We start from the raw sequence: 20703 nt of genomic DNA, 5'->3' as shown, positions 1-20703 counted from the left end.
TGGATCACAGGCCAAATATACTGGAGATCTGTAGGCAATCACGCCAGAGGAGAGAGGCAGCTCTCCTTAGCATTGGGGAAGAACGGAGACTGGGAAATTATTTCCTGAATTAAACTCTCAGCAGAAAGACTAAGGAGTGCTGGGTTGCAGTCCCAGCTCTGCCACTAGCCTGGGACCATGAGCAAGTTCTTCAAAAAGTGGGGCTTATATCCGGTCAGGGCTGGCAGTCGTGTGCCATGTACACTTCAGTTAGAGGTTGTGGTTCAGCCACAGCACCGTGTCCATTTTCGTCTATAGCTGTCTAGGCACCTGCTTCCCATAAAGTAGGGCACAAGCTGAAATCTACTTGCTGTCCCTCAAGACCATGACCTCTGGTCTCCTCGAGTTCTGAGGACTAAGGACCTGACTTGCCAAGTGACAGGCATTTTTCTGATGTGAAAATAGCTCACTCAACCAACAACAAAAACCCTGGAAATTTAAGGTCAGGATTGCATAGACTCCTCATTTCTACCACTAGTATCTGCAGGGCCTTTCTGTGGCCATGCTCTTCCTCCTTGTCAGACTTATGGCATTTGAGCTTTACCTTTGTCAGTTTACCCAGAACTATCATGTCCTTCTTTGTGGCTGCCTTTTATGTGAACAGTAATCACCTAAAATTTTCGTACTTGACATCAAGGAATCAAGAAGAAAGGGAATTTTCTGATGACACTGAAACCCACCAGTGATGGGGGAGGTGACAGGTTCCTGCCCCGCTCCGAACACAACTTCCTCTTACCCTTTCCACGCAAAGGAGGGAAACCCCAATCAGCTCCTGACGCGTCACTGAGCCCGCCCCACAAGTTCCGCCTCTAGTCAGAGTCCTCATAAACCCATGCCTCTTTTGTCTACCCCAGAGGAGCTCAGTGCTACGTGCCTTCCTCTGCTCTCTGTGTCTGAAGTAAAGGCCTTCTTCCCCCTTAGTTTGTTTCTTCTTCTGCGCTGAAAATCTAACAGGAGGGGCATTTAATTTTTCGTTTTGATGTTCACCAAATTGAATCAGATCTACCTGCCTTCTTGCTGGAAGTCTCAGAACAGTACTTGGGTAGGATGCTTCAGGAATCAGGCGACTGCAATTATGTTTTATTGAAAGGAGCAGTGAAGGAGTTAATATGGGGCCCACCTCACCACCCACTCCTCAGCCCCAAAGCCACGCAGGAGCAGGACTCAGGAGGGGGAAGCGTGTGCGTGTTGGAAGGAGCCCTAACTGCAGCTATTTCTTGTGGGGCAAGGACAGAAGAGGAGAAAGGCAGGTGTTGCAGTGATGGAAGGGATGAGATGGGTGTGTCGCTGCTCTGGCTTAGGCAGAGGACTCCACAGAAGCGTCAAAGTGCACCGGCACATACGGGTTCCCCTCACAGGCCACGATGATGCCCTTGTTCTCCTGGAGGGTACGGTATGAGCAGTCGGGGTACTTGGAGTTGCTTGTCAGGCGGCAGTCAGTGATGTGCATGTTGGAGCTGCTCTGGTAGCAGTTGGTCTGCCCGTTCTTGCAGGGCACATTTTTCTGGAAGCAGACAGCCTGGACATCTGCCAGGGGCTCGTGCACGAAGGTGTTCACTGGCTTGCAGCGTCCCTGTGTCATATTCCGGCGCTTCATCATCTCATTGCAGTAGTTGGGGTTGCTGCCGGGGGAGCTGCCTGAGTCCACGTGCTGCCTCTGGAACCTCATGGCTGAGGATTCTTTGTCCTGAGGAGGCTGGACCCACCACAGCCCCAGGAGCACCAGGACAAGCAGTGGGATCAGGACAAGGCACGTCTCCAGAGTCAGGGTGAGCTCACTGTCCTGGGAGAGTGTAAATGAGAAAAGGAAGAGAAGGAAGAGCATGCTTTCAGATACTGCGCTCTTGCTCCCCCCTGCTGCTTCCGGCCACACAGCTACCCTTTCCCTGAGACATTTCCCAGGTGCTGGGGCCCTCACACTAAGCCTCTCTGAGTGCATTTGTCTCTCCCTGGTCAGAGAGAAACCATCTTTCATCTAGTTGGTGGAACTCCAATTTATGGAGTTCCAATGTTCTGAGGCATTTTGGATGGGATGGGCCTGAAAGGACTAGAGCCTTACAGTTTACCTAGGGAATGTTGGTGTGGAGCACCTTGGCCAAGTTAGACTGGATCCTGGGATTGGCAGTCTTTTTAATTATCAGTACATGTGTATGGTGCATAATGATTTAATTCCTAATGGAAATGTACACACACACACATATATATATATATATCCTTAATTCAGTTTTCATAGTCTTATCTTCTGCTCCCCCCAAGTTTCATCGGTCTCTTGGTCTGCTTACAAGGAGCAAAGGAGCTGTCCCCCTGGGTACTGTTATCTATCTTTTACGGTGCTCTATTTTTTACTCTGAAATTTTCCTATGTGAAACCCTGTGATATTTATGGTTGTGTGTCTGATTTATTTCCCTTAGCATAGTCTCAAAGTACACCCATGTTCCTAAACCGACTTCGCTTTCATGGAAGGGTACTCCGTTGTGTATAAACACCACCTCTTCTTCTGCTGATGGACATATAGGACGTCTCCAGGATGCAGCTACTCTGAATTGTGCTGCTATAAACACGGATATGCATGTGTCGCTCTTTAACTCTCCACAGAGAACCTAAGAGGGGACCAGCTGGGTAAGTGAATTTTCTAGTTGTATTTCGAGTCTCTGCATACCAGTTTCCACAGTGGTTGTTAAGCCCTGGAGAAAGGCGATCACTTCAGCTTACGTGCTGATGCGTTTGAAGGAAGAGGCTTTTCCTCAGTCACCTCTTAGAGATGAAGATTCTGTAAACTTCTGTTCCCATTAAGTAATTTATCTAACTGCCCCCATAAGTAAAGCTATGTGCGTCAGCATTGTCCAAAAGCTGGGCGTTGCAAGATCAGGCCTACTGCAGTACACTTGTTCTACAGAGTCCACACAGGAGTGAAATAGAAGGTCTCGTTATCCTGGGGTGCAAAACAAGGTTGCTGGACTTAAAATCTGGCAGATTTTTTTTTTCTTTTTTTTGTCTTTTTGAGACAGGGTCTCACTATATAGTTCAGGCTGGCTTTGAGCTCACTTTGTAGGCCCGGCTGGCCTCGAGCTCCCAACTCACCTCCTGCCTCAGCCTCCCGAGTGCTGGGATTACAGGTGTGCAGGGCACCACCACACCTGGCCTAATCTGGAAGATACTGAGAGTAATCTCTGGAGAGTCTAACAGGAGGACTTCAAATGTAAATACCCGTCCTCCAGTAAGCCCTTTGATTTCAAGAACACTCTGAACTTGATGAGAAGTTTGGAATTCCAGTGGTTGTGCTGGAGTTAATTTAGTAAACCTGCCAACCAGGACTGCTGTGGCAGCCACACCCATGTACATCCAGGCACCCATTTGACACAGAGTCCATTTGTTTAGGAAAGTAAAGCACAGGTTAGCTTACAGACTTTGAGGCAGGACCCCTGGTGCTATGCCCTGCCTTCCTGCAATATACAGGGTACATCGCTTACCTAAATCAGGAAGTCCTAAAACAGGAGCAGTCAACCAGTTAAATCCAAGGGCTAACAAATTAGTTCACAGCCCCATGTGTAGGCTCATAGAGAGGGGTGGTTGTGAGTCCAAACCTTGGAATCCAAATTTTCAAAGTGCCACTATCCATAGGGATGCCCTGAGCTGCCCTTTGGCTTGGTGGCTTTAGTTTTGAAAGAGCCTCCTTTATTTCAGAGATAAGAGCTCATTTCCACGAGCTTATAATATGCTCTAGGTATTTTACTTTGGGAGAAGTATCGGACCTTTTATGGGGACACTCAGGATGCTGTAGGCCCTAAGAAATTTAAAACCCTAAAGTGTTTTCACAGAATCCAGGTTTGTAGGGCTACAGATAACGACATCTTCTAAATACCGGAACGGCGTTCCATTTGAAAAGCTATAAACGTTAAATTTTTCCATCAGTGTGTCATAGTTGGTGGGGGCTCTCTGAGCTTTTGCGGCAGCAATGCTGAAGTATAGTGGGCAGTTTTCACAGTGTCCGGACCCGTGGACTCAAAAGCAAGCAGATATTGTGAGTCAGGCTGTAAGGAGATGCAGAAGAAGGCGTCCTCAGATATGGAAAACATAAGCCATGTAGTTGCACTTGGTATTTGGCTTACAATAGTACAGGGATTAGGAACTACAGGATGAGCAGAATTGCAGTTTATTGCAGGTCCAGAGATGGCGCACCAGCTGGTAGTCCCCTTTGGGCTCAGCGCCGGAATGGTGAGTGCTGCACTGGCGTGGGCAACTGACCAAGGCCTTGTTTAAGAAATTCAGAAATTAGAGCCTGAAGTCCCCCATGGGGCTCTGGTTTGGTAGAATATTGTTCATGAGGAGATGGGTATTGGGGTCTTTGAAGAAAGTGAAGACAGACTGGGCATAAACTGCTTTTCCTGGGCATTTAGTGTCCCAGAGTCAAGGATCTACTTCTGAAGAAATTTTTCAAATTTATCTCTAAATGCATTCTCCAGTGGGTCTGATGTTAATGCCCCCAGAAAGGGAGGTGAATACGTCGGTGGGAGAAAAACGTTCGTGGCAAACACGGAAACATCTCTTTCCGATAGTGGGTGGGACGTTCTGGGAAAACTAGGAGAGTGTCAGTGAGAGTGAGTTCTCCGCCCTTGCAGGCTAAAGTCACGGTACAGCACTTGCTCACAGGGAGGCCGGGAGCAACCCTCACAGTGCAGGGTGTACGAGGAGGTGGCCCAGGGACATGAGAAAGGCAGAGAATGAAGCCACAATGTCTGAAAGAAAATTAACGTTTTAATCTCATGTCAGGTGTTACCCAAGGCTCTGGCAGAGCAACGTCCACTTCAGTGAGAGGCGTTTTCAGCCACGGTGGGCCCCTCTGTTCTCCCAGGGCAGCCATGGTGGAAGCAGGTATCCTCTCCCTGGGAGAGGAGGGCAGCCTTGCTTCCAGCGTTTGCCTGTCTGCAGAGGGAGTGCATGGCCTGTGAAAGGCCTCGTTCACTGTACCAGTCTCCATACCAGTGTCCAGGGACTCTGTGGCAGCGGCAGACATCTGGTCTCTTGTTGTCTCTCTTTGCACAGGGAGTCTGGGAGATTCCCTGTGAAGCAGGGTTTCATTTTCTAATGCAAAGCAAGCACTCGTGTCTGCTCTCGCGCCTGCAGTCTCTTCCCTGGGCCTGGGGAGTTGCCTCTATTTTGTGCCGGTTGTTGGCTCTCCCAGAGGCCAAGTTTAAAAGTTCATTGACAAGAGTCTGTCTGAGGACCCATAACCTGCTTCTGAAGCTTTTTATGAATGTCTGGTGGAGGACTGCCTAATAAACTTGTTCCCAATTAAATTTTTCTCTCCTGCCATTTTCCCCTCCTGCCCGTCACTATCAATACTGATACACTTGTGGAACATCCCAAGGAACTACCTCAGAAACAAGGCAGGTGTTTCGGCCTGCTTGTGGGTGATTTCTCCAGTCTTTTCGTAATTCACTGGCTTATTCATGCATTTTCTCATCCCCACAATTTGACACATAAGCACCCCATTGCACTTCTCTAACCCTCATTTTAATCTGATTTTGCCAAAGAGGATCCTGCTGGAAAACAGCAGCTCTATCCATGACCTCAGTGTGATCCCAGGCAGGGCATGTTCTTTCATCACTCTTCACTTGGGTTCTTTTTTGGTTTTTTGGTCTTTTTGAGACAGGGTCTCGCTATGCAGTTCAGGCTGGACTTGAGCTCACTTTGTAGCCCAGGCTGGTGTCAAACTGCAACAATCCTCCTGCCTCAGCCTCCCAAGTGCTGGGATTACAGGTGTATGCCACCACGCATGGCTTTAGCTTGGGTCCTTGCCCATGCCTAAACTTTTTGTACAGGGGCACAGCAGGTAGCAAATGGTGCTCAGAGATCATCCCAAGTCAGATGGTTTGCTAAAGTCAGAGTGAGAATCGCATCTATGAATTTGCTTGGTTCTTGTGAAAACTGTTCCAGTTTGTGTTAACACTGTGCCAGGTGATTTGTGGAGGAATGAGCTTGTGCTCTCGTAACACCTTATACCGTCTGAGAGTTCTCAGAGCTGCCACTTTTTAGGAGGCTTTGAGAGAGTTGGATGATATGAGATGTTGCTCCTTGTGACACCAGCAGAGCCTACTCCTTAGGAAATGGGGGATAGGGAGGATGATCAGAGGTAGAATGGAGGAAGTGGCTCTCAGAGAAAGTGGAATGGTGGAAGGGGCTGAACTGAGTTCTAAGTCCTCCTCAGCTGTCTCTGGAGTCTTTGTTGGCTCTGCTATTCTGTGGTGCTCTCCTGGGGGCACTGAAGCACTCCTCTTTGACAGGCTCTGTTTCTATTCTGACTAGTTCTATTTGCACATGGGCATAACAGATTGTAGAGATCCACGTCATGGAGAAAGGTTTTATTCAAAGGCAGCTCTGAGAAGCTAGAGGCGTCTCCCACCTAAATTACCATCTCCCCATGTACAGTGTGTTAGCGTCCTTCATAGCAAGCAGCAGTGTGGGGAGGGAGCACAGGGAGACAGCAGCTGTGTCCAGGCCTGTTGCACCCCTGCCTGGCCCAGCTCTCTCCCTCCCTCCCCTGTGGACTTTGATCTCTGCTGTCTGCAGCTGGGCATCCTGTATTTCCAAGTGAGCTGAGGAGACTTGAGAACGGCCATTAATGCTGCAGGTCTGAGGCAGTTTGCAGAAGCCACTTCTCTCTACAGGAAAAACATCTAAACTTTACAGTTCAGTGGGCCCTACTGGTTCCAAAATTCTTATAAAAATCCCAGCCTTTCACCCTGACAGTGCAGTCCTCTATTGGACTCACTCACTGCTCTCAGTACCCTGATGCACTGTTAGCTTTTCTATGTTTTTGCTGTTGGCTAATTCTCTTACCCCCTATGAAATAGGCCTTGCACCTACAGTGCACATGTCATGCCACTGTTTTCATTGAAGGTTTAGAAGACAGTGACGCAAATCAGTATGGAAGGAAGTGGATGTGAGGGCAATTAGTACAACAGCTTTGTACTTTTGCTCTGGTTTGCCCAGCATCCACCCCTTATTTGCACAGTTACACATTTCTCTGCCTTACACAACTATTGCACCAGTTTGTACTTGCTGGAGAAACACATTTAATGCAAGATTTACAAATGTAGAAGAATTCACAATACTGGCTTACTATGGCTGCCCGTAGAGTCAGCGGCAGGAAGGTGCAAAGGGGCTGTCTGCACGGGAGATCCGAAGGATCCAGTCCTGTGGCTCACTGGCCTCTCCCTGTGAGTCCTCCTCAGGAGGCCGAAGTGTCTGTGATCGAATGGTGAAGAGTTTGTGCTGGACGCGGAAGAATTTGCACTGGAAACCAGGAGACGACGACACCTGTGAGGTGTACAGTGGAGCGCCTCTGAAGAAGCACTGGCAAGCCTTCCTTCTTCGTGGCTGTGTGACTCCACTCAGGTGTCAGACACATTGCTTAGTGCTGCTCACACCAGGGTGTGTCTTTTTCTTTGGTAAGTCCCTCGAGCTACACACAGAACTGTGCAGATCCAATCTCGTCGGGCCTTTCTTACTCAAGTTGACCCAACCAGTCAACTGTCACAGCCCTCTTTCCTCTTCCGTGTGCAGTACCATTGGGAGTAGCTATGAAAAGAAGATGCCCAGTCTCGTGCAGTGAACCAAGCAAAGAGCATGAGATTGGGCAGGAAGACTGGCTTCTCTCTTGTAGGGCACCAGAACGGCCCGAGCCAACATCTGACTGAGGAGCCCACCATATTCATCCCACGATATGCGTCTGGAATTAGACTCTCACCTTGAATGAAGTAGTATTCCAGCTCCTCTTCATCATCACCAGCAGTTGGTGTTTTCAGTTTTTAAAAGCAAATTTAGCTGTTGTAATGGTGTGTAGTAATATCTCATTGTTGTTTTAATTTGTACTGCTCTACCTATATATTGAAGTGATTAAAAGTCACCAAATGGAATCAAAATTATTTTAGACTTAAAAGTCTGAACTGCAAATACACAAACACACACTCAAAACACCACTATCTTAAGTACAACTTCCTGAAAATTCAGCTGCCATTGACATTCCAAGGAATTTTACCAAGACAACTGTTCCTTAGCACTCAGAAGAATGAATACATTTGTAAATCCCCTTACAAGCAAGATTTTTATTTATCATCAAAAAGCTACATACAGCCAGGCATGGTGGCACACTCCTGTAGTCCCAGCACTCAAGAGGTTGAGGCAGGAGTAAAGTTGCAAGTTCCAGACTAACCTGGGCTACAAAGTGAACTCAAGGCCAGCCTGAACTGCATAGTGAAATCCTGACTCAAAAAGACCCTCCCAAAAAAGTTGCACACTACCAGTCATGGTGGTGCATACCTGTAATCACAGCACTGTGGGAGGCTGAGGCAGGAGGATCAGAAATTAGAGGCTGCTGCAGGAAGCATAGCAATTTAGTGAGACCTTGTCTCAAAAATAAAGAAGGGTTAGGGACGTAGTTCAGTATAAGATTTAGGATTCAGCCTTCAGTACCACACACACAGAAAAAACTTGCAGAACCTTCTGTACTTTCCCACCAAAGGCCTAAAGTTTTAGAACTTAAGATGGTAGAGATACTTCCCCTCTGGCTGTTCTGTTCAGTGATCACTAATGAGTTTTCCTCTGTGGACATGTGGCTAAACATTGTCTCTTCTGCTGCCAGTCTGCCTTGCTTTTGTGTTAGTTTGTACCCTGTCCTAATTTTGTACTGTCCACATGGCCTAGCTCATGTACATTCATGTGTCTTCTTTGGGGAAGTGTGCATTCATATAATTTCCCCATATTTTAAAATATGAGTTACTTGTGTTCCTGTGTTTGGGGTTTAGTTGTTCTTTACAATGTTGTGTAACGGTCCTTCATCAGATACATCTTGTACACATATTCTGTGTTTTTCTCTGACTCATCCTTTCATGCTCACAACACTGTTGCAGAGTAGGAATATTTTATTTGAATGAAGTTTATCCTATCTGTGTTTTCTGTCATAGAGTCTGCTTTAGCTGTTGTATCTAAAAATCATCCCTGAATCCAAGACTGTACATTTTTTCCTATATTTTCTTCTGGAATTTTTATGTAATCTTTATATTTATATCTATGGAACATGTTGCATTCATTTTTTTGAAAATACTGCATATTTCCTGGTGCATGATTTACTTTTTCCATAAATTGGAGTACTTTTTAAGATATCTTAAAAATAGCAACACACTTGCAAAATCAATCTAACAGCTAGAAGATGATGCAAAAAAGAATAACTAAGATTAATTCAGGTCAGTGAGAAAGCTGGATACAGTACAAATGTATTTTAAAAACTCTTAACAGAAATAATGAAAGAAAACTTCCATGCCTGGATAAAGAATTTGACATGCAAATAAATGAAACATAGAATTCCAAACAGACATGATCAAAACAAAAATTACACCAAGACATGCAGTAATCAAGATTCCAGAAATTTAACACGAGAAGAGAATATTACATGCTGTAGAGAAATGAAAAAGATCACCCGTAAAGGAAAGCCCATCAGAATTACACCAGACTTCTCAATACAAACCCACATATCAAGAAGAGCTTGGAGTGAAGTATTTCAAATCCTCGAAGAAAATGTTTTCCATCCCAGGTTGATGTACACTGCAAAACTATCTTTCAAAATCAATGGAGAAGTAAGATACTTCCATGACAAAGAACAACTGAAGAAATTCATGAGCACCAAGCCAACCCTACAAAGAGTACTGAAAGTTATTCTAGATAGAGATAAAAATGACCACAATACCAAGAACAACAACAAAAAGAAACTACCAGACAGGGCAAGCAATTAAACAGAGGGGAAAAGAAGGGAACCAACAACAGGAAAATGCCATGATAAAGATAAGCCAATACATATCAACTATAACCATCAATGTAAATGGCCTCAACTCAGAAATCAAAAAGATCAGACTGGCAGAGTGGATCAAGAAACAAGATCCAACAATATGCTCTATATAAGAAATGTAATTAACTGAAAAAGAAATTCATAGACTGAAAATCAAAGAATGAAAAATAATCTTCCATGGACCAGGAACCCAGAAAAAGCAGGGGTAACTATTTTCTTTGCAGACAATGTGAACTTCAAACCAAGAATGATCAAAAGAGATAAAGAAGGTCATGACATACTTGTTAGAGGAAAACTTCAAGAGGAAAAGGTTCCAGTCATAAATATATATGCACCAAATGCAGGCGCACTCAATTATATAAAACAAATATTAATAGACATGAAAGGTCAAATAAGCAATAACACAATTGTAACAGGGGACGTTAACACCCCATTTTGACAAAGAGATAAATCAACAAAGACATGACAGAACTAGACCAAACTTGTGAACAAATGGACTTAGTAGACCTTTACAGAGTATTCTACCCAGCAGCATCAGAACACACATTTTTCTTAGCTGCACCCAGGATGTCCTCTAAAATAGACCATATACTAGCACACAGAACATGCTTAAGGAAATGCAAAGGAATTGAAACTATCCCATGCATATTATCGGACCATAGTGCAACAAAATTGAAAATTAATGGCAAAAGAAACTACAAAAACTCAATAAACACATGGAAATTAAATAACACCCTCCTCACTAACCAATGGGTCACAGATGAAATTAAAAAATTACAAGTAAACAAGAAAGCAGATACAACATGCCAGAACATATGGGATACAAGGAAAGCAGCCTTATGAGGGAAATTTATAGCAGTGAGTTCTCACTTCAGGAAAACAGAATGGGCACAAATAACCTAATGTTGCACCTCAAGCTTCTAGAAAATGAAGAGCAAGACAAGCCCAAAGTCCATGCAAGGGAGGAAATTATAAAGACCAGAGCAGAAATGAATGCAATGGAGACTAAGAAAACAACACAGAGATTTAATGAATCTAAGAGTTGATTCTTTAAAAGAATAAATACAGTTGATAAACCCTTAGCCAAACTGATCATAAAAAGGAAAGAAAAGACACAAATTCATGCATTGAGGCATGAAAAGGGTGAAATCAATACAGATGCTGTGGAAATTCAGAAGACCATCAATATCTACTTCAAAAATCTTTACTGTCATAGGATGGGAAACAGAAGAAATAGACAGATTCCTAGATACATATGAATTACCAAAGCCAAATCAAGAAGATATAAAAATTTTCAATAACCCAATACCAATCAATGAGATTGAAAATGTAATTGAAAATTTACCAATAAAGAAAATCCAAGGTCCTGATGGATTCACAGCTGAATTCTACAAGAAATTTGGAGAAGATTTTATACGTATACTCCTCAAACTCTTTAATGAAATTGAAAGGGAACAAATCCTCCCTAACACATTCCTGGAGGCAAGCATTAACCTGATACCCAAGCTGGGGAGAAAGACCCAGCCAAAAAAGACAACTACAGGCCAATCTCCCTAATGAGCATAGATGCAAAAATACTCAGTAAGATACTAGCAAACAAAATGCAGCAAATCATCAAGATTATACATCATGACCAAGTGGGATTCATACTAGGAATGCAGAGATTGTTTGATATATGCAAATTGATAATTGTAATACAGCATATCAACAGAGCCAAAGACAAAAATCATATTATCACCTCAACAGATGCAGAAAAAGCTTTTGATAAAGTCCAACACTTATTCATGATAACAACCCTGCCGAAAATCAGAATACAAGGTCTTTACCTCAAGCCGATGAAAGCCGTCTGTGACAAACCAACAGCCAACATCATACTAAAGAAACAAAAACTGAAAGTTTTCACTTTATAATCAGGAAAAGACAAGGATGTCCAGTGTCACCACTCCTATTCAATGTAGTTCTAGTAACATTATCCTGAGCAATTAGACAAGAGAGAGAAATAAATGGAATAAGGATAGGAAAGGAAAAAATTAAATATCATTATTTGCAGATGATATGATACTCTACATAGGAGACCCCCAAAACTCCATCAAAATACTTCTAGATTAAATAACCAAATTCAGTAGCATAACTGGATACAATGTCAACATTCAAAAATCACTATCATTGCTATACATAAACAACAAACTCACTGAGAGAGAAATTAAGGAAACCACATCTTTCACAATAGCATCCCCCCAAAATGAAATATTTAGGAATAAATCTAGCAATGCAGGTGAAAGATCTATACTTTGAAAATTACAGTACTCTGGAAAAGGAGATTGAAGAGGATATCAGAAAAGATATCCCTTGCTCATGGGTAGGAAAAACCAACATTTTGAAAGTATCATACTCCCAAAATAGTTGTACAGATTTAGTGCAACCCCAATCAAAATACCATGGCATAGCTCTCAGAAGTAAAGGAAACATTCCTAAAATTCATTTGGAACCAGAAGAGATCTAGAATAGCAAAAGTAATTCTGGGTCACAAAGGCAAAGCAGATGGCATCACAATCCCTGACTTCAAGTTATACTGCAAAACTACTGTGATAAAATCAACATAGTACTGGCAAAAAAACAAAACAAAACAAAACAAAAAAACAGGCCTGAGGATTAGTGGAACAGATTAGAATATGCAGACACAACTACAAACACACTTAGCCACCTTCTCTGACAAAGGGGCCAAACATGTTCACTGGAAGAAAGATAGCCTCTTTAATAAATGGTACTGGAAAAACTGGCTTTTCACATGCCAAAGACTAAAATTAGACCCATGTCTATCACCATGCACTAAACTAAAATCAAAATGCATCAAAGACCTAAATATTAAAGCAGAAATGCGAAATCTCTTGGAAGAGAAAGTAGGTACAAATCTTGAAGACATAGGGGTGGACTGGGAGTTCATAAACACAAACCAATGCACACAGGAAACACTTAAAAGAATCAACAACAGGCATCTTATCATGTTAAAAAGCTTTCATACACCAAAAGAAATCACCAACAGAGTGAAAAGACAACCCACAAAGTGGGAAAAACTTTTAGCTAACCATCCCTGAGACAAAGAATTTAAGTCTAGAACATATAAAGAATTGAAAAAAATCAGATCCTCCCCAATTTAAAGACCCAATCCCAAAAATGGCATCTCAGATGAATACACACTTCTTAGATGGAGAAATACAAATGGCAAATAAATACATGAAAAATGTTCAACATCATTGGTCATTCAAGAGATGCAAATTAAAACAACACTAGGATTCCATCTCACTCCAGAAAGAATGGCTATCACCAAGATATCAATCAATAACAAATGCTGGAAAGGCTGTGGGAAAGGAAGAAACCCTTCTCCACTGCTGGTGGGAGGGCAGACTGATGCAACCACTGTGGAAATTAGCATGGAGATTCTCAAAAAACTAGGATTAGAGGTCCCATTTGACCCAGCTATCCCCCTTCTGGGTATCTTCCCAAAAGAATGAAAAACATTATACCACAGCAATATATGTGCACCCCTGTTTATAGCAGCACAATTTGTAATAGCTAAATCTTGGAAACAACCTATGGTATTTTGTGGTATTTTTATACAATGAGTACTACTCACCCATGAAGAAGGATAAACTTGAAACTTTCATAGGTGAATGGCTGCAACTCAAGACCATACTCATAAGCGAAATAAATCAGATTCACATGTGTAAATATCCTATTGCCTCCCTAGTGTATTTGTGTGTGTGTGTGTATACAGTTAAGACAGCTATATTACTAATTTCTATTTATTGAAAAGAGAGATTTGTGCTTATATCACTTGATCAAATTTTCATGCCTATATTTTGTGATTTTAGCAACTATTTTGCAGATAACAATCAGCAATGTACTAACCATTCTTACCGTCCTACTATCTTGTTTTGAAATTTTGTGTCATTGTTTTTATTGTTTTTTCTCTTTAAAATAAAAAAAAAGTTTGTCTTTCTCTAGCATCTTCACAGAGAGAGCAAAAATTTTGAGAGACTCAAACTTTCAAACACTTTTTTGCCTAGGTCCTCTACTGGCCAAAGCCTGGCATACTTCCTGGTGCATGTTCTACCTTTCCCATCAATTGGAGTACTGCTGTGAGCTGGGTTGAGGGGAAGGATTTGACTTCCTACCCTCCCAATTTGGCCAGATTCCACATAAGTTTACCATGTATTCTGGGTTTCTCATACCCTTGGTGTCAGACTGGCAAATGAAAACAGATAGTTGAGGCCTAGATTTGGGCCCTAACCCCCTCCCCAGCTCACCAACCCCAGCTCCCATCAGAACTGGTCACAGCAACAGAAAGCTGCCTCTCACAAAAGCTTTACATACTTTGTTAGATTGACATCTAAGCATTTCCTTTTCATTGGAGCAATGTAAATGTTATTGTGTTTGTAATTTCAAATTTACACTGTTCATTACTGCAACTGACTTTAGAATTGGCCATGGTAGCCTATGTCTGTAATCCCAGGACTCAGGAGACCGAAGCGGGAGGTCAGTGAGTTCTAGGTTCCAGGCTGGCCTGACCTGCACAGTGACAGAGTTTGACCCTGTCTCAAAACAAAGCAATATAAGGATTTTGTTTATAAAGTTTGCAACTTGTAAGTGACTGCAGTGCAGGTAAACCACAAGCAGACATCATTTTTTTCCCTGTAACCATTAAAAGCATTGGTCAAGAGCACTGCAGCAGCACTGTACAGGAAAGAAGAGATTGAAAGGCCCCAAAACTGCTTTTCTCCTGCAAGCTCATGGGTCTCTTCAAACATTTCCCTCTGTTTAGGCCTTCTCATCCTCTTCCTCTACATCTAATTATTCCTCAAAGTTCAATTCAGGCATGATGTCCTAATAATTCTTCCTCCTCTATCTCCTCACAGCCTCTGCCATGTCCTCCATCACCCTGTAAATGCTGTCTCTCCTTATCTTTGTAGGTATAACGTACTTGTCCACCTGCCTGACTCGGTCTTTCATTAAAATATGAACTCTTAAATCTGAGTAGTGCAAGATCTGGCCCAAGAATCGCATACATAAATAAATAATTCACTCACATCTATTGCTGAACTCACATTTCCAAGTATGTTGTAGCTGTTATAACATATTCACCCTTTCTCTTAAGGGACCGAAGTTATAGCTGGTGTGGTGGTACCTGCCTGTAATTCCAGTACTGGGGAGGCTGAGGTAGGAGGATCCTGCAAGGTAGAGGAAGCCTGGGCTACATAGTGAGACATAGTGTGACCCTGTGTCATCAAGACCAATGGGGGAAAGAAAGAAAGAAAGAAAGAAAGAAAGAAAGAAAGAAAGAAAGAAAGAAAGAAAGAAAGAAAGAAAAGAAAAGAAAGAAAGAGAAAGAAAAGGAACTGAAATCATACAGCTTCAAAAAAACAGAATCGGGAATTCGAGAGAGAAGCACGAAAGCTTTATCAGGAAGTTGTCAGTTCCCTAAAACTGTTTCGAGTCATCTTGTTTCGCAAATGAGAGTTCTTCTTCTATGAATAGCGATGATGATATGAATTTCAAGCGGAGATTAAAGTCTCCAGGCTCATCTTCACTGCAGAAGAAGTTCACATCTACAAAGGGGCAGGTTTTCTTTCCTGGGGTTCAGAATATTCCTTCCTCCACCTGGCACAGCAGTGCTGGTCAGTTGGGGAGAAAAAAAGAAAGAATCCACTGAACCTGGACTAAGCACTGCTCTGAGCTCAGCAGGCACCCAGCACAGACACGGGTAAGAGGGGAGAACTTGGGGCTGGGATGCGCAGGGCAATGAAGATGGTCAGAGATGAAGGTCAGCGTCTCAGGGGAAGAGGTGGAAACCCAGGTTTCCGACATGAGGGTTACTGACTGCGGGGGCACGGGTCAGGAGGGGAACGGGATGTGCCCATCAGGGGAGGGGTCTGCTCACCTGAGTCCCCTCACAGGAATTGTGAGACTATGTGAGAGAGACTTTTTAAAGAGGTATGAAATCTCAAAAGGCAAAACAAGACTGCAAGGTGCTATGGCGAATAGTTTGCTGTTGTTTCTGCTAATATGACCGTGAGCTTCCCATTTCCTTCACAGAGAAGATGGGGCGAGGTGTGAGACTCCCTCTCCTCTTGCTGCTGGGGCTGCCTGGGCTACTGTGTCCACTGTGGGCTTCGCCTAAGAGGCTCACCAGGGCCCAGTGGTTCGAGATCCAGCACATACAGCCGAGTCCTCTCCAGTGCAGCTCAGCAATGAGTCGTGTCAACAGTTACACCCAGCACTGTAAGCCTCTAAACACCTTTCTGCACGATTCTTTCCAAAACGTGAGCGATTCCTGCATCTTGCCCAACATCATCTGCAAGAATGGTCAGAACAACTGCCACCAGAGTGCAAGTCCTGTCAAGCTGACCAACTGCAATCTCACGGGAGGGAAGTACCCTAACTGTCGTTACAAGGACGCTGCCCAGTTCAAATTCTTCGTGGTGGCCTGTGAGCCACCTCAGAAGAGTGATCCTCCGTATCCGTTGGTTCCTGTACACTTAGATAAGATTGTCTGAGGGCTCATTACCTTTCCTTCCTTTTGACATCTCGAAAGGCGAAACAAGAATATAAGTACTTATGATGAGCGATTTTGTCCTTGTTGCTTCTATTCTTACCATGAGCTTCCTTTTTCCTAAGTGGCACTGATGGTGCAGATGCGAGGTTTCTTCTCCCATTGCTTCTGGGGTTACTGGGCTCCTGTGTCCTCTTTGGCTGGGCCTCCGGGCCTCACTGGGGCTCAGTGGTTTGAAATCCAGCCCACACAGCCCCATCCTCTACAACGCACTGGGATGGCGTTTGGTGTCAACAGTTCCCTCTGCAAGCCTGCGAGCAGCTTTCCATATGACTCCTTCCCCAGCAAGGCCGTGCCTTGCGCTATGCCCAGAGCTACCTGCTCCAGTGGAGACAGGAGTTGCCACCGGAGCGCAAATCCTGTCAGCCTGGCTCTGCAGGCTCCCTGGAGGGATGTTTCCCAAGTGCCACTGTGCTGGAGGCTCCCAGTTCAAACTGTTCCTCGTGGCCTGTAAGCGTGGCCGGATGGTGGCCTCCTCCCCACTGCCGGCTTCTGCACACTTTGAGCTTTGCTCGGTTTTCCTCTCTTTTGACCCAGCTTCTACTACAGCTTCTTCTTCTGTCTCTCTTGTATTTCTTTGCTCCCACAGCAGAAGGAAGGGAGGTGCTGGGAGAGTTAGAGGGTCTGTGTACTGGGCAGCACCTGGGAAGGAATGCATATGTATTTTTCCTGCTTTAGAGATCTGTCTGTGTTGAGATGTTGGCCTACAGAATTGTGCAGGCTTTACTGCACTGTGTTCACAGCAATCACACCTCTCTCTAGGGCACTGTAGTGCTCATCAGTGTGCTTTATTGCCCCTCAAATCATTGCCTTCCTGTATTCTAAGCGGAACTGTTGTGTTCTTAGGTCCTTAGGCCACATTTGAGGTCTCCCTGAGAACACAACCGCTTCCTTTGCTTCTGTGTCTCTTGGATTGCAAGCAAGGAAATCCTCCATCCCTTCAAACTCTGCTGATAATTTCATGTCTTCCACTTAAAGCCTTGGTTTGTACTTACTCAGAGGCAATGCTGATCTGAGAGAGAGAGAGACAGAGGGTATTTTCTTGTCTTTTTTGCAGGGATTGTGATGCTGTGAATGAAACATTGGGAGTGCTGAACTACATCACTAGCCCTTTTAATTTTTAATTTTGAGGCAGAATCTGGCTAAGTTGGTCTTAAACCCAAACCTCCTGCCCCATTCGCCTTTGCATGGGCATTATAGGCATGGACAACTATTCCCAATGTGTCCCCAACCCTTTATTAACTTTTAAAAATTTTGAGACATGTTTTCCCTAATTTCCTAGGGTGGTCTGAAACTTGCAATATTCCTACCTCAATTTCAGAATAGGTGGAATCCTGGGCGTGCATCAGCACACCTGAATCCAGACCTTATTTGCTTTATTCCATCCTTGGTTTCTTCCATGCTTAGGTTTTCTGTATCGTTTAGTTGAAGATTTTGTAGTGAACAACAAACCACACCTAGGCTGTTGCTCCTTAATTCCACTGATCTGTAGTCCCATGGTCTCATATTCACATCCCATGCATGTAGATTTTGTCCCTGTGTCCTGATACTGTGCATGTTGGATTCCTAAGAAAAAGATTCCAGAGTCTTGTGCACAGTGCGCAAAGGATTGTGAATTATACACTCGATGACAAAAGGAAAATCAGCTACATTTTGGAGTTGGGGGCGGGGTGCTCACAGACAGTGGTAGGGAGTAGCAGAAACACAAGCGGGGGAGCGGGGAGGTGGTATTGGGACACCAGGGAGGAAGGGAAGGAATAAAAGCCAGGTTCCTGGGTTTATAAAACACACGCATCCTGCCGGGGGTGTCCCTCACTGGATCTCCGTGGATATGATTGACAAAATGATTGACAGGGAGCCGAGTTATCTCAGTGGTATCTAGCGCACATGGCTTTTCCATAATTTATTGTTACAATAGCACGCATGACATGCAGTCCCTATGGACGACGCGTTAATAAATTTAAAGTGGGGATAAGGTCACTGTAGGTCATGCCACAGTATCTAACATGCATGTGCTCTGGTGTGGAGCTTTAGAAATATCCTGGGTTTGGGTATTTTTATTTTTGTTTCTCTTTGGGTATGGAGGGAGCATGACACACAGGGCGTTGTCCAAGTTCAGGTGACTGGGGGGTGTCCAGCCCCAGTTGTGCTCTCTGCTTTATTATGACAACTCCTGTCACCTGCCCCAGAGCCCTGCTCTTGGCAATTGTATGGTGGTGTTTGTGGGAGAGGAGGCAGGGCTGAGCAGGAAAATCTCTGCTGCTGGTCAGGACCACGGCCCAGCAGACAGCCTCATCAGCAGGTTGCCAATGAAGCCAAGAGCAGCCAAACTTTCTAAGCTCGCGCCTGTGTCTTCTCACTGCTGTCCGCATCTCACCTGCACATCAGCCCCTCCCCGTTGTGGGCTCTGAGCCAAGGCAAAAGACCCATGGGCCCTCAGGACCCAGCCAGAGGCGAACTCTAGCTTTGACCTTAAGAAGCTGTCTGAAGTGCACTGCAAGGAAAAATCTGTCCTGATGAGATACATGACATCTGTTAATATGATCAAGACCTCTAAAGTGGCTTCATGTTGAAAGTACCACTCTGAACTAATCCAGATCTCAACGTGTGATTTTTCTAGGATCCTAACTATACATAACTCAGAACTGCATGCCATGCCCAGCCCTGCCAGCACGTGGGTGGAATCTACCCGGACAATCCCAAGTGTAAGGGGGCTTTGGGATCATGGATCCTTTCCCCCAGATTAGGAAACTGGTTCAGAGAGGGATCCAGACTTGCCTGAGGGATACGGAGAGCTGTAACAGGGCTGGGACTCGGCCGTGTGCCCCACCCAGTTAGGGACCACACGCACACTCAGGGCAAGTGCAAAGGGAAGGAAACTGAGCCTCGGCACGGGCCTTGCACAGACTTGCAGCAAGAAGAAACTAGAGCATAAAGTGAGGGCGTGATGAGCTTTAAGACACCTCTGCTACCCACGCTAGAGCCACATGGCCTGTGCGCTCGCGCTGTGCAGACAAAACCTCTTTTGCCACAGACTGTGAAGATGATCATGGCTTACTCAGCCTGATAATCTAAAACTTCTCTAAAAAGTAGCCTCATTTTTTAAGTAGAATCTATTCTTTTTTTTTTTTTAATTTGTTTTTTTGTTTTCTTTTTGAGACAGGGTCTCACTATGCAGTTCAGGCTGGCTTTGAGCTCACTTTGTAGTCCAGGCTGGTGTTAAATTGCAACGATTCTCCTGCCTCAGCCTCCTGAGTGCTGGGATTACAGGTGTGCACCACCACGCCCGACTTATTCTTATTTATTTTTAGGGTTTGTTTTGTTTTGTGTTTTGAGACATGTTCTTTCTATGCAGTTCAGTCAGGTTTTGAACTTACTATGTAGCCCAGGCTGACATCAAACTCATAGATATCCTTGTGCCTCAGCCTTCCCAGTGCTGGGATTACAGGTGTGCACCACTATTTTTAAAAAGAAGACAATAAGGAATGAGAAGGAAGAGAAGGGTTGATGGAGGGATCTGAGAAGACACTTTTGCACGTACACTTACTAAAAGCTACAAAGAAACAAAAATATATCTGCAATTATTGACTGATTTGGAGTGGAACTGCAATCTGTCCATGGAAAGGGTCTACTAGGAAACAGGTTTGCTTATATCCATGGGCAGGTCAAAGAGAGGTCCACCTGCGTTCTGTACCTCTGTTTATGTGCTAGCTTCACCACAAATCTTGTGCCATGCAGGCAGAAGTCTGTCAGTTTCTTGATTGATTCCTCAGAGATTATCAAAGTGCAGTTTGCACCATGGAATTTACATTCATAAGCCCCTAGCACACCACTTGCTCCATGAGGTGTGAGGAGGCAAAGGTGGGGTTCGGAGCAGCCTTTCCTTTCACAGTTAGTGAGAAAGCTCAGAGTGTAGATACTACTGGAGGGGTGCATGGAAAGCCAGAACCTGATCCAACGAGCTTTTTTAAAAAACTGGATATTGAAACCAAAGCCTTCACACTGAGCCCTTGTTTTACTTTTTTTTTTTTTTTTGGTTTTTTTCTCCAGTACCAGGAACCGAACTCATGACCTTGCACTTGCCAGGCAGGTGCTTTTGCCGCTGAGCTAAATCCCCAGCCCTGTTTTACTTTTTTTTAAAAAAATTTTGAGGCAGTGTCTTGCTATGTTGCTAAGTAGCCCGGGCTGGGCCTGTACTTGCAGTACCCCT

General features: G+C 44.2%; 2 protein-coding genes across 2 annotated transcripts; one reads left to right on the top strand and one right to left on the bottom strand.

Moving 5' to 3' along the window:
* Nucleotides 1–904: 904 nt before the first annotated feature.
* LOC102028239 (ribonuclease pancreatic-like) lies at nucleotides 905–1976 on the bottom strand. The gene has a single exon (XM_013508544.1). The coding sequence runs from the start codon at nucleotides 1862–1864 to the stop codon at nucleotides 1337–1339; it is 528 nt and encodes a 175-aa protein (XP_013363998.1). The 5' UTR covers nucleotides 1865–1976; the 3' UTR covers nucleotides 905–1336.
* A 13440-nt stretch (nucleotides 1977–15416) lies between these two features.
* Rnase6 (ribonuclease, RNase A family, k6) lies at nucleotides 15417–16509 on the top strand. Its single transcript, XM_005412074.2, has 2 exons — nucleotides 15417–15644; nucleotides 15977–16509. Exon 2 carries the CDS (start codon nucleotides 15982–15984, stop codon nucleotides 16435–16437), a length of 456 nt encoding a protein of 151 aa, XP_005412131.1. The 5' UTR covers nucleotides 15417–15644; nucleotides 15977–15981; the 3' UTR covers nucleotides 16438–16509.
* Nucleotides 16510–20703: the final 4194 nt, after the last annotated feature.

This window comes from Chinchilla lanigera, unplaced genomic scaffold (genome assembly GCF_000276665.1).
Source record: "Chinchilla lanigera isolate Chin_1 unplaced genomic scaffold, ChiLan1.0 scaffold00149, whole genome shotgun sequence".
Lineage (NCBI taxonomy): Eukaryota > Metazoa > Chordata > Mammalia > Rodentia > Chinchillidae > Chinchilla > Chinchilla lanigera.
Note: the sequence above shows the minus strand (reverse complement) of the source record. Positions and strands in the feature narration are given on the sequence as shown.